Raw genomic sequence first — 12,834 nt, forward strand, 5'->3', positions numbered from 1 at the left:
TAATGTGGTTGCACAAGTGTGCCCACCCTCTTAACTGCCCCGTGTCTCTTTCTGATTAACCCCAAATAAAGTTCAAATGTTCGAATAGGCTCTTCCTGACATTTTCTTTGCTTTCTACCAAAAGCCCAGCAGCCACATTCCAGTTGTAAGAGGGTGTGCACATTTGTGCAACCACATTAATTCAGCTGTTTATTTTTGCTTCCCCTCTTGAAAAGATGAACAATAATTTTCAATTGTTTCTCAACATTTTACTCCACATTAATGGTGGAAAAAGGTTTGAAATATTTTATCTTTGTCTCGTTTTTTTTCCTTTTCTTAACAAGTCACAAAAACAGGACCAAGGTCTGTCAACTTTATATCCACTCTACATTCTCAATTGTCTTACGAGCATAACGACAAAAAATCTCCATAGGGCTTGAGACAACATTCTTACGTGAAAATGTCAGCGTTAAAACTATAAAATGAATGCGTAATAAGTCGTACCATTTTATGACATCATCAAGCGTAAAAAGAAGTTAACCACTGTTTAAAAAAATAAATAAATAAAAAAGCCATTAAAACACTATACCTTAACTTTGATAGTAAGTAAAGATGTGTACGTTGACGCATAAATTCTTCTTCTCATCTCACGGACTTCTTCTTCTCCTGGACGAGGAAGTTTCTTCTTTACGTGAAAATGGACTCACGGATCCAATAAAACGCACCAAAGTGGATGGCGAAGTCTCGTGAGAAGTTTCCCACACACTCCATTTTGTATTGTATTTAAAGTATTATTTATATTATTATTAGTAGTAGTATTACTGAGGACTATGAGTGTGAATGGAACTATTGATATGATTCGATAACTTACCTTGCTGGGGGTTGTCAGTTTTTTCCGGTTCTTTGACACACGCCGTTGAGTCCACAATGCAGTCTTTCCTTCAAGACACGGAGGCCATAAAGCCACTTAGTTGCCGTAACAATAATTATGATAATCATCATCATAATAATATTGCCCCCGAAAGCATATTTTAAACACCCAAAACAATAATAACAATTAAAGCCTGGCCAAAAGGCATTTGTCACCTTAACAATCATCATCATAACAGTGCCCCAAAGCAAATATTGCCATGCCCCAAACAAACAAACAAACAAATAAATAAACACGTACATAAATAGCAGCATTGAACCCTCACCAATGAATTTGTGCTAATCTCGCCAGGACGCAAAATTTGGTGATTTATTTTTCAGGATGTCAAAGGCCACCCAAGGGGCATAATAATAAAATCAATAAGAAGAACATGAATTCAAGCCAACTTTGAGACATTGTTGGAAAATAGAGGAACTCACTTTTTTTTCTGGGCCTGTTGTTGTGCGTTTTGGCTACCGTCGTCTTCTTTGGTCACTTCTTCCCCTAAAACACAAACGTTAGGATCACGAGGCGAAAAGTGTATAAGACGACGACGGAAGCGGTCTTGCTACCAGACAGGATCTGCATGATGTTTCTCTCAGAGATCGGCTCCAGTTGCTCCCAGCACACTTTTCGGACATCCTCTAAATTACAATCCTGCAAAACGATGGCGGTAAAAACAGGTTATACTAAAATAGTATCATAAAAACATGTTAAATTATTATAATATATATATATCATTACAAAAATATATACATTAAAACACATACAAATGAGAAAAATAAATAAATCGTACACGCATGTCATTCAATAATCCACATCCAGTCAAATTGTTCAATATTGTAAATTTATTGTATGTTGTATGTATTGTAATATTGTAAATACACGGCAATGGTGTGGTGTTCAGTGGCCAAAGCCTGCATGGTATTTTCGAGGTCTTTATTCCAGCTGCTTCGTTCAGTGGTGTTTACGTGCAGTCGGTGCGCTCGTTCACCTTGAATTGCTCGGGCAGCATCCTGCGTAGTTTCTTCTCGCCCAGCACGCCGAAGCACTGCTCCAGCATCCCCTTCTTGTCGCCTACATAGGCGCTGATGGGCTTGAACGGTACCCCGAGATCGAGCCCACCTTCTTCGATGTCACTGCCGACCCTGTCCAGCTCCGGGTCGGCGAACTCGTCCTGCAAACGACGTCAGCTTTTAATGTCACACTTAACCGTCCGATATTCCGCGGAAATCAGCGCGCTTTTAGTTTACAGACAGTCCCCAAACGCAACGCAATTAGCTTGACGCCAAGTGTCAAATATTTATCTCACCACTATGTTGCTTTCCGCGCTTCTACGCTTACTGCTTCGACGCCGCTCCTCGAACGGCGGATGTTTTCTTTTCTTTTCACCGCCAGTGGACTTCTTTTTGAGCATTTTTGGTGAAAATAAACCACAATGTCGGCCACGGTACGTTCGTAAATGCCGCTTGCTTGAGTGTCGCCGGAATGTGACGTCATTTACACCAGATTTTCTTTTTCTTCTTCTGCAGTTGTTTTCGGCTCTCTCCTGCAATGTTCTTTGCTGCCCTCTAACGGCAGTAGTGTGCCATTTCACCAAGGTGACGAAATAACATTAATATTAATATTATTATTAATACAAATTGTATCAGTCTTAATGTCACCGTGCAAAAAATTGAAATAAAATGAATGTCAAAGACAATTCAATTTGTTTAATATAAACTAATTACTTAAATCACAATGCAATTAAATAAAAGTGAATTCAGTAAAAAGTGTATTTGTAAAATAATTACATTTATATTTAAAAGTAATATATTTGACCAGGGTACCAGTATTTGTGCTTGCTTCAATGGTAACATTGTGCCTATTCATTTAGTTTGGTATCACTGAATACTATTGGACCAGCCAGGACACCCCTGAAGAACAGTCCGTAATGCGGTTGCCAAATATTATGATGGAACTGAAGCGATTGAGTCACCTCAGAAATGTAGCGTTTCCTAGTTGTCTCCCTACTGTCGTACCCTTGCGTCGCAATTAAAGCACCTTTGAAGTCCGGTTTGTTTTTGAAACATGATTGTCATGCGCGGCGTCAGGCCAGCTCGCTGGCGGCTATAAATGTTTCTCCAATCAAAGGGCGCTGCTATTTTGCTGCAAAACATCCCACGAGCCTCCATTTTGAGCTGGCAAAACTTTTATACATCATTTTATATATCCCACATGCATTGAAACAACCGATTTTACCCTTTGTAAAAGTTGGCCTCAACAACGTAAGCGTTGTCGTGGCTGGTACAACAATATTAGTGGGTACCAAATTATGGGATTTGGCTAATGTTAGCATGTAATGTTAGCACTGATGCCAGCGTCAAGGCAACTTTAAAGGTTATGCAGTTGGTACCATGATAAGGTGCTAGGGTAATTTTAGCATTGACGCTAGCGCTAAAACAACAACAATATAAGTGGGTACCAAAGTTGGGGATTTGGGTAAAATAGCACTAACAATTTAAGATATCCTGCTTTGGCACTAAATATTGCTCTTAAGTTGCGTTAGTGCTAGCGTCAATGCTAACATTAGATGCTAATATTACATTGGTATGTCTGTCTCAATTGCTTTGTATATCAATCCTGTGTTGACTTTGTTTTGGTCAATAAGAGAATGAACATTTTAGCAATAATGCGGCTTGCTGTAAACCCAAAGTGCATTGATCGGCTTCCAGATGTCATTCAACATAAAAATGTAACTGAAGAGATTTTTATGAGCACCTTAAATCATCATGTCCAGTCACACTGCGTGTCCTGAATTTTCAGCATGATGATGTAGAGTGAAAAGGGCCACTGGAGGGCAGCGCCGCCACAGATGATCACTCCCGCCATACACATGTAGCCATTGATGGGGTCCTGCAGGATGGGGTTCCGTGGTGTGCCCTGGCAACGCTGTTGGATTTCCGGCAGCTCTTAGTCCCCGACTGTGGCTCCGGAGGTCTTTGAAAATGTCAATCACGTGCCCCTCCAAGGCCTTGCTGGGAGGCGGGAACTGCAACGGCTTGGTCTCCACCTTGTCTGTGCCTTCAAACCTAACGATGGGAACATGTGACGCGTGACCGGGAAATTTTCACATCCTTACCTTGCTAGGTGGCTACATGGCAAACCCTAACCCTGCAGCATCATGGAGCCTAATTGAGACAATGACATTGTCACCGGTGGATATCAACATCACTGTCCCCCACTACTCCACAGCCCCCCTTGACTGTGTGGTCCTGCATCTCCATCTTACTGATGGTGGAGCTGTCACTCAGGGCACCCGCCACCTGTCCGCCGCAGCTCTGCCTGTCCCATGAGTGACCCTCATTATGTGGCGCGGCAATATGGCGGATAGCTCAGCCTTCCTGGTAGCAGATTGCACACAGGAAGGGGTCACCTCCCTTTCGATCTCATGGCCTCCGTGCCGGGAGGGGGGCCAAACGCAACAAACATTTTGCATCTGCTCTAGTGGTGAGGGATGTCATCATGCTCCAATTTATGGATGATTCTCGCATCTTATAACATCAACCCTCATCCTCCGTAGCCCTAACTGTAACTCATAACCTTAACTCCAAATCTAAACATGAACCCAATACTAACCCCTCACCAAACCCTAACCCCGACTCCGTAACTCTAACCTAAGAGCCTAACCCCTTACCCTTAACTGTAAACCCTAATTTAAACCGCTAAGCATAATCCTCTCACCCACAAATGCCTGACCTTAACCTAACTACCTAATCCAAACCTCCTAGCCCCCTAATTGAACCCCCCACCAACCCTAACCCCTAAATCCCCAAACCTAATCCAAGTCTGACTCCCTCAATTTAACCTACGTCTGTGCAGATTGTCAGTCATCTACCTGTAGGTCATGGTAATCTGCAAAGGTTGAATCAAGGCAACTGCACTGTTCTTGTTTGTTGAAGACATTTCACCTTTAATCCAAAAGGATTCTTCAGATCAAAATTTTAAGTGCGGAGTGCCTTGTTGGGCTGGTCAACAACAGGGTGTTGTTGTTGCCCAATGGAGTTGGTGTAAGGACCGTCCTGCATACCAATAACTAACCAACTCCAAACTCAAACTGAACCCCCTAACCCTGACCTAACGCCCTAACTCCTGACCCCTTAACCCAAAGTCTAACCCTGCCCACAAACTCTCTAAACATAACCTAACCACCTAAAGCAACCTTAGTCGAACTCCCTACCCCTAAACCCTAGCTCACTAGTTTTAGGGGACAATTTTTTTCTGTAAAACAATATTTGACATCAACTCAGCTGATGGAGATGCAGTAGCTGAAAGAATTCAGAACTCACTGGGGCACACAGGAGCCAAAACGTCACTCCAACTGTTTCGGGGATTTTGCGGCATGAAGTGAAAATCCCGCACTTAAGCTCACTATCTCTCGTCTGAGCACAGACTTCCGATTCAGTTAGACAAGCGCAGGGTTGCAGAAGGGTGGGGGCGCATCCAAAAGTCTGCGCTTGGCCCGACTCGCAAGCTCCGCGGAAGGGTTCAGGGCAGGCCTTTGCCAGGATGGATCTAATCTCTGAGGGCTCTCATGCGGATATTTGCTCAGCGTTAACTATGAACTACGAGAGATTGTCACTCTAGGACAGCACCTCATACACTGGGCCTTATAGGATAGAAAACGGCTGCGCTGTCATTGGCCGCATTTCCAGTCACTGTTCACATAATTAGTGTGCGGTCTACTTGTCAGTCATTATACACAGTGCCACTAATTCGTTTGGATGCCTCCCAGTGCTTTCCAATCAGTTTTGGTTCTCCGCTCTGAGTGTTTATCCATTTCGGGCCCCACCCACACCCCAACCGCATGGTGGCGGAACTGGCAGCTGTGCTGTGCCCTCATCTACCTGCTATGGCACAGCCTGGGAGGGCAACCCATTATTCATTTAGACAGGCTTTTTTATGAGCCAGCAGGCTTGTTGCGGGGCCCCCGAGCAGATGTGTTGTTTTGTCAATGTTAAGAGCTCCACGTGTAAATAAAGACTACAGTGTATCCCAAAAAAAAACTATTACTTCACTACCCCATTACTCATATATTTTTCATTTTTGTTTCAGGTACAAGTAACCCTAAATAATGGAACACCGATTATTAACTTTTGAAGCAAGAATATTTATCATAAAATGTTACTGGAAGCACGAAAACACCACAAAATGAAGTTAAAGACCCTCTTTAAGACAGTTTCACCACAGTATAGCATTGCTGATATGCGAGCGACACTTCTCCCAAAACGTTCGGTATCTCCAACTTTTGAGTGACATTTCAGAATGAAGATTTATGACAACCTTTACAGTTGAACTTACTTTGGCCTTGCCTGAACTTTGAACTGCACGTGTCCAATTGTTCAACCTTTCAACTTGCTTGTTTGAGCCATGAATTGACCAATACATTTCCTCGTTCAATTAAAACTGGTACTTTAACAGTATCCCAATCAATTACCCCAATAAACACCGACATCAAAACAAAATTCACGAGTAATGGCTGTTAAAAAAGGAGGGTTTTTTTTGGGGGGGGGGGTGGGGGGGGGTGGGGGTGGCTTTATATCAGGAGAGAAAGGAGGCAAAAGACAAGAGTGCTGTGTTTGGTTTTTAAGATGAGCTTGGAAAGGAAGCTATTTAATGCACAAAGCCTCTCTACCTGCAGCTGCATACCGATCGGGAAAAGCCTGATGGAACGCAAGCTGATTCACCGGGCCTTCATTTTGATGGACCTTGCATCAAGAGCAACCTTTGCTCACGTCGCCTCGTGGGTCTCATCTGCATTGTTGTTATGTTACTCTCCGTCAATCAGTGGTTTGCAAAATAGTTTGGGGGTGCGCCAAGTAATCTCCAAGATTATTTTTAAAAGTGCATACCTCCAGTGCATACCATGATCACGTAAATGTATGTTTTTTGTTTTGTTTATTTATTTAATTTTTTTTTAAATCTGAGATTAAAGGAGCAAAATTGTATTTGTCAGGAACAAAAGGGGGGTATTTCCAAGAAAATAGTGCTATGTATATATATTTTTTAAGAATAAAGGCGTGTCCTCCAGAATTAAAAGTGTAATACAGTGAACCCTCGCTATCCGCGGGGCATTGGGAACGAATCCTGCCATTGATAGTGAGAATCTTCGAGTAATTGACGCCCGCACATAAAGGTTTGTAATTGCCCATAGATGCCACAAAATGGCAAAACCAAGACGAAATAAAGCTCCTGTTCCTTAGTTCAACAGATCTCATTGTTACCAAGATGCCACGAGATGGCTTTTCAGGCTTTGGCCTGAGCAAAAATAAATTTAAAAACAAATAAATAAATAAAACACTGAAAATAGGTGACTTTTTCAGTGAATAATGGAGGGTTGATTAAAAAAAAAAAAAAAAAGTTAAGTTTTGCAATTGCTCCTCATTAAACTTTGAGTTAAATATAAGATTTTGAGACATGATTTGCAAATCATTGTATTCTGTTTTTATTTGTTTAACACAACGTCCCAACTTCAATGGAATTGAGGTTGTAATGTTACGAGAATGTCGTCTTTTTTTTTACATCTCATAGCTACTATTTTCTTCTCAAAAACAGGCAAGCTTTTCATTCCTATAGCATTCAGGGTTACAGGTGGTAGTTACGTTTAACTGCCGTTAGGATTATGAGGAAAGATTTCTACCCCAAACCCAAAATGTTCAACTCATTCACTGCCATTGACGGATTTAGAATCCAAATATCCATGTTAACTCAAAGGGCTGGCTGTGAATTAGAACCCCCTACCTTAAATACAGTGCAGTGAACTTTGACCTGACATGAGAGGAATACAAAGCAGGAGCAACACAGGGGCCCTGTTTAAAGAAGGAATTGAGCACCCGCGTCATCCTGCAGATAAGCACAAAGGGAAAAAAAACACATTTACTTCTCTTTGCTGCATCGACGGGAATCACACCCCCAACGCTAAAAAAATAAATAAATAAAATAATGTAAAAAAAAATAAAAATAAAATAAAACAAAGGCTGACCTTCAAAAACTTTACCGCATTCTATCATACACTCTCTTAATTGAGTGCACACAAAACGTATGCAACACCTGCTTTGCTGCAATCTGACACCAATCGATCAGCGCTGGGCTTAACGGTTTCAGCCAAGGGGCACTTTTTGGAATTTTAATTCTCTCCTAACACTCTATACAGTCCTCATTCCCCAGATGGTCCAAGAACATCTTTTAGGGTTCTTGGAAAAAGTAACCCAAGCAGTAATCTTACCTTACGATCGGGGGACCAACTGAAACGTGGTGTAAAACACTGTAATCACATTAGAATTTGCAAATACACGTTTAATCAAGCAATAGTCAGCATGCAATCATATTTAAGATGGACAATAAGTGCAGTAGAGATTTGTATCTAAAAATAAATAATATGGCTGATCCATAGTTCAGTGCAATGTGTAAGGCTTTTCATTTTGCAGGATGCTAGACCTTCTAGGAACCTGGGGAGGTCTGGGTGGACTGCATCGGGAGTTCATCGGAGATGTCCACCAGGTTGTCGTAGCTCTGAGAGTCGTCCTCGCCGTGCTGCCGCCTCGCAAAATTCACAAAAACCTGCCAAAGTAACCATAAGTGTGTGAATGTACAGGTGTATGTTTTCCGGAAAAAATCTGGAAAATTCTGATACGCAAAACACCTCAGCAAAAAAGTCATGACTGACTAGGAATTTCTCACACCGTTTAAAATTAAAGTCCTCTACAAGAAAAATAAAGAAGGAACATTTGCCCCATGGGATCGACGATATTAAGCCTGAAAGATAAAAAACAAAAAAGGCTAAACACCACACTAAAAAAAGTCACACTGACTCGCAACATGGTAGCACTGCTGCTAATCAACAAAGTTATGATAATCCCAACACACTGAGAAAAGTCATACCAACTTGAAATTTCTCACTCAATTGTTTTTCAATGTCCTCTTCAAGAAACCAACACGGCATTTTGACACGTTTGCTATTATCTAACCTGAAAGTCCTGACATCATAACACACTGACGTGAAATTTCTCACACCGTTCCATATAAATGTCCTAAATTTCGCCGCATGGGATTACTGTTTTTAAGCCTGAAAGGTATAATAGTCCAAACACTTCACCCATAAAAGTCACTCTGACTTGAAATTTCTTACACGATTCCGTTTCTATGTCAACTGCAAGCAAAAAGATGGAATAATCCACAAAGTAATGATAGACCACGTCTGATAAAAGGAAGTGCTTGACAATGCAGTCTAGGTTGAAAAAAAACGTGTCCACATATAAAGTGCCGGCAACGACTTGACAATCTGACACCTGGAAGGCACTTAAGATGTTGCCGTTCTCTTTTCAAATGGTCACTTTGCTCTTTGCCGGTGCAGCCTGGGCCGCGTGGATCGATATTAATTGTGGCATGAACTCGGCGTTCTAGGACTGGGTCAAGGATCCTCTCGATCAATCACCAGCTGAGAGGTGACTGTCAGGGGGGGGGGGGGGGGGGGTCCTCGACGCGTCACCTGGACCTCCTCGCTCCCACACTACAGCCGGTGCTTGTAAACAGGAGCTCGCTGACAAAAAAAGGACGCGCCAGAAATGACATGAGAACCAGCGAGATTAGACCCGGAATATTAGTGAATACAACGTAAATGAAAGCAACAGTTAAATGCAATTAAATACATATTTTAGAAATTGAATGAAATCGAACAAATAAGCGCTCAATCTACAACAGCCCGAGGAAAGTCATTTCCACACAATCAAGGCAACGGGGACTGAGAGTCAAATTACTCCCTGAATATTATTGAATAAAATACAAGACATTGTTCATGTTTTTTTTATTCATTTAATGCCATTTAAATAATAAAAATAATAATAATTTTCATGACTCTTTTTAATGCACTGTGGTGTCATTAAATAATACAAATAAATATTTATAAATTCAAGTCAACGAATAAGAAATTCACTAAAATAAAGACATTGTCCAGATATTTATTTAATGTTACTTTTTAAAAACCTACTAATAATTTCCATTGCATTTTTTTATTTATTTTGCGCTGCGGCGTCATGAATGGAAATGTAAAAATATTTAAAATGTCATTCAATCAATCAAAATGCCAATAAAATATACAGTACATAGAAACAAAATAAAATCAAATACTTTTTCTTTTTACATTTTTATTAATGAAAAGACCAAAAACCTTAACCAAGGATCACATTCCTATTCCTGGTGTTACGTAAAACTCTTTTCATATAAATAGGTAAATCTAAATACATTTATTCATTTGTGTTTATTTTGTATTATCTCATTACAAATTGATTACCAGCAATTCATTTATCGTAAGAAAAAAAAAAGGAACATAATCAATGTATTACATGTATTTATTAATTTGCGCCGCAAATTAGTGGTTAAACACAATTGATAACTCCCGCCCAAAAAATTAGAGTAGTTGATGATTTGATCATTTAAACTATTTTCTAGACACGATTTTATTATTTTTTATTTTGTCGTTCTGGGGGCCGTACCTGGTCCAGGGTGGTCTGGGACACGGAGTAGTCGTCCACGCCGAGCCTCTCCTGCTGCTCGGCGAAGTGTCGGAAGATGTGCGCCAGCGCCCCCTGGCAGGCTGGCAGCTGGTACTGCAGCGTGTTGTGGTGTTTCTCCTTCAGGACGCTCCCCGGGAACGTCTGCTCCACAAAGTCCTCGACGGGCTTCAAGAGCGCGGGGCGGCCCCCCACGCGGACCATCACCGTGTAGCCGTCGCCGAACCTGGAGGGGACCGTTACCACCGCGGGGGTAAGCTTCTTTTTACACTTGTATGTAAGTTATAGTCATAATATAATAATCATCTATTTTTTACAAGGTAAATAAAATAAATGATTAGAATACAAAATAAAATAAAATTAAGAAAACAAAATAAAAATAAGATACAACTATAATAATAAAAATATAAAGCAAAAGTAAAAAAATAAAACAGTAAAAAAATAAAACAATAACAATAAAATAAAACTAAACCCACATCCTTTGTAACAACAGATTTTATATTGACAGTTAAAAAAAGGTAAAAAATAGAAAATATTAAAATATATATTAAACAAACAAACAACAAATATAGTGGTGGCTTGAGGTATGAGTTTAAGAGATATGAGTTTACTTCGTTCCGTGACCACGCTCATACTATATCTCAAATTATCTTTCCCCATTGAAATGAATGGAAATGCCATTAATCTTTTCTATCCCCCCCACCCTCCAAAAACACCAACAAAAGTTTTTTTTAAACTTGTTTTTTTCCCCAGAAGAAAAAGTGCACGTTACAGTATTATACTGTGTAAAAACATAGTAATAACATTTGCTCCCTACATCACCTGCAAGCACAGAAAGTGCAAGCACAAAACACGCTGGGATCTAATGTATTGACCTTCCTCCACGACTCCCATCCGGGGGTTGCTGAAGGGAGTGTGCATTTTAGAAAGTAGGGGGTTAAAGGTACCCATTACACCCCCAATGAAAGGTTTGAGTTGAGTTGAAAATGGGACTCGAAGCGGCGGTGACGTGACTTCGTCGATCCATTTGGCCTCCTGCTCTTCAACGACCCGCTCCCTCTTCTACAAATTAAAATCGATTTGCAGGGTGAAAAGCGTCTTTTTTTTTCTTTTGGGAAGATGTTAACGGTCGCGCCGTCATCCGGCTATCGGCTACAAAAGTGAAGCTCGGGGTAATGTTCTGCTGTTACGAATTTTAAAGAATTCTATGAAATATCTGACAAGAACATCCATTTTTCCCCCCCATTTTACCAAAGAATCTGACAAAAGGTAGATTAATAACTTTTAAGAATTTTACGAAATATCTGACAACACAGAGGGTCCGCTAAACTTTTACCAAAAATCAGACAACAGTAACAATGACAATAATTTGGAAATATCTCATGACAGCCGACTATTTTATTTAGAATTGTAACAAATTTGAACGAAATGTCGTGTTATTGTGAAACCTGGACGGATGAACGCAACGAAGGGTTTCAAAACGGTCGCGACGCGGCACGTGGCAAGCGGCGACAACAGCGACGACAGAATCCTTAATTGGCTTTTTTGCTCATTAACGGGCTGCCACACCTCATGAAACATTCATCACGGCGAGGAGATGTGGACGCTTAATTAGGAATTATTGGCGCCGAGGTGGGGGGGGACATTTTTTATAAATAACTAGATAAACGGACGCAGATGACAATGGTGGAAGCCACTGGTGAATGTCACGGTGGTTGGCTGGGCTTCCAGTCGGAGGATGGCGCGGGAACATAAGATGCATTAAGGAAGGCGTTTATGTCAAAAGTGCACAAAAGTGCAGCCGTCTCGTAAACGCGCTTTTACGGCGCCAAATGGACGCGATGATGCGAGGCTGACCCGCCAAAATGTCTGCCCGCTTCCACTTTAGCAAGCTGGGCCAACGTGTCCAACAAAGAGCGACGTTTATTGCCGAGTGAACGAAATGGAGTTGGCCTCCAGTATTTTATTTTTATTTTTTATTATTATTTTTTTTTTAAAGTCATCCACCGGTGTGTATTCATTGTAATTGGATTTTTTTTTCTTTGCTCAACTGCAACAAGGACAGAGTACATTTGACAAGAAGCTATTATGTCTTACAAATGCATTTTTTCAAGGCAGTGAAATTATTACTTTCTGTATAAATTAATTGCAAAGTAGTAAAGGCACTTGCAGCCCCCCATGAGCAAAACCTATTTAATTACAGGTATTTACATTTATGTTTTTTTTTTTCAAAACAATTACACCTTTGTTGTAAGATTAAAGTAGTAATTGTCTTACATTTTGACAAAATATTCTCTTGAACAAACGCTGTCCTTTTGCAGAAAATGCAACATAATCTTGGGAAGAAAAAAAATATCCATATAATTTCATGAATTTCTTTTTTATTTTATTTATTAT

At 40.6% G+C, this 12,834-nt stretch overlaps 2 protein-coding genes across 6 annotated transcripts in view; both read right to left on the reverse strand.

Annotated features, from left to right (window-relative positions):
• Window positions 1-2,506, reverse strand: part of LOC133472865 (caspase activity and apoptosis inhibitor 1) — a 36,237-nt gene extending 33,731 nt beyond the window's left edge. For 2 of the 4 annotated variants that reach the window (XR_009786881.1, XR_009786880.1), the window contains exons 1-5: window positions 2,202-2,495; window positions 1,884-2,066; window positions 1,462-1,546; window positions 1,330-1,393; window positions 851-918 (exon numbers count right to left, since the gene is read on the reverse strand). Coding sequence is in view for 1 of the 4 variants with exons in the window: in XM_061764347.1 (XP_061620331.1) it covers window positions 851-918; window positions 1,330-1,393; window positions 1,462-1,546; window positions 1,884-2,066; window positions 2,202-2,306 (505 nt within the window). In the remaining 3 variants the exon portion in view is untranslated. Of the gene's footprint in view, window positions 1-850; window positions 919-1,329; window positions 1,394-1,461; window positions 1,547-1,883; window positions 2,067-2,201 lie in introns of all 4 variants that reach the window. The other 2 variants (XR_009786879.1, XM_061764347.1) reach the window with 2 other exon arrangements.
• A 5,697-nt stretch (window positions 2,507-8,203) lies between these two features.
• The window catches only part of LOC133472854 (phospholipid-transporting ATPase ABCA1-like), a 71,326-nt gene continuing 66,695 nt past the window's right edge, over window positions 8,204-12,834 (reverse strand). For both annotated transcript variants that reach the window (XM_061764293.1, XM_061764292.1), the window contains exons 49-50: window positions 10,420-10,663; window positions 8,204-8,488 (exon numbers count right to left, since the gene is read on the reverse strand). In XM_061764293.1, coding sequence (XP_061620277.1) covers window positions 8,369-8,488; window positions 10,420-10,663 — 364 coding nt within the window. In that variant the 3' untranslated portion in view covers window positions 8,204-8,368. The remainder of the gene's footprint in view (window positions 8,489-10,419; window positions 10,664-12,834) is intronic.

This window comes from Phyllopteryx taeniolatus, chromosome 23 (assembly GCF_024500385.1).
Source record: "Phyllopteryx taeniolatus isolate TA_2022b chromosome 23, UOR_Ptae_1.2, whole genome shotgun sequence".
NCBI classification, from domain to species: Eukaryota; Metazoa; Chordata; class Actinopteri; order Syngnathiformes; family Syngnathidae; genus Phyllopteryx; species Phyllopteryx taeniolatus.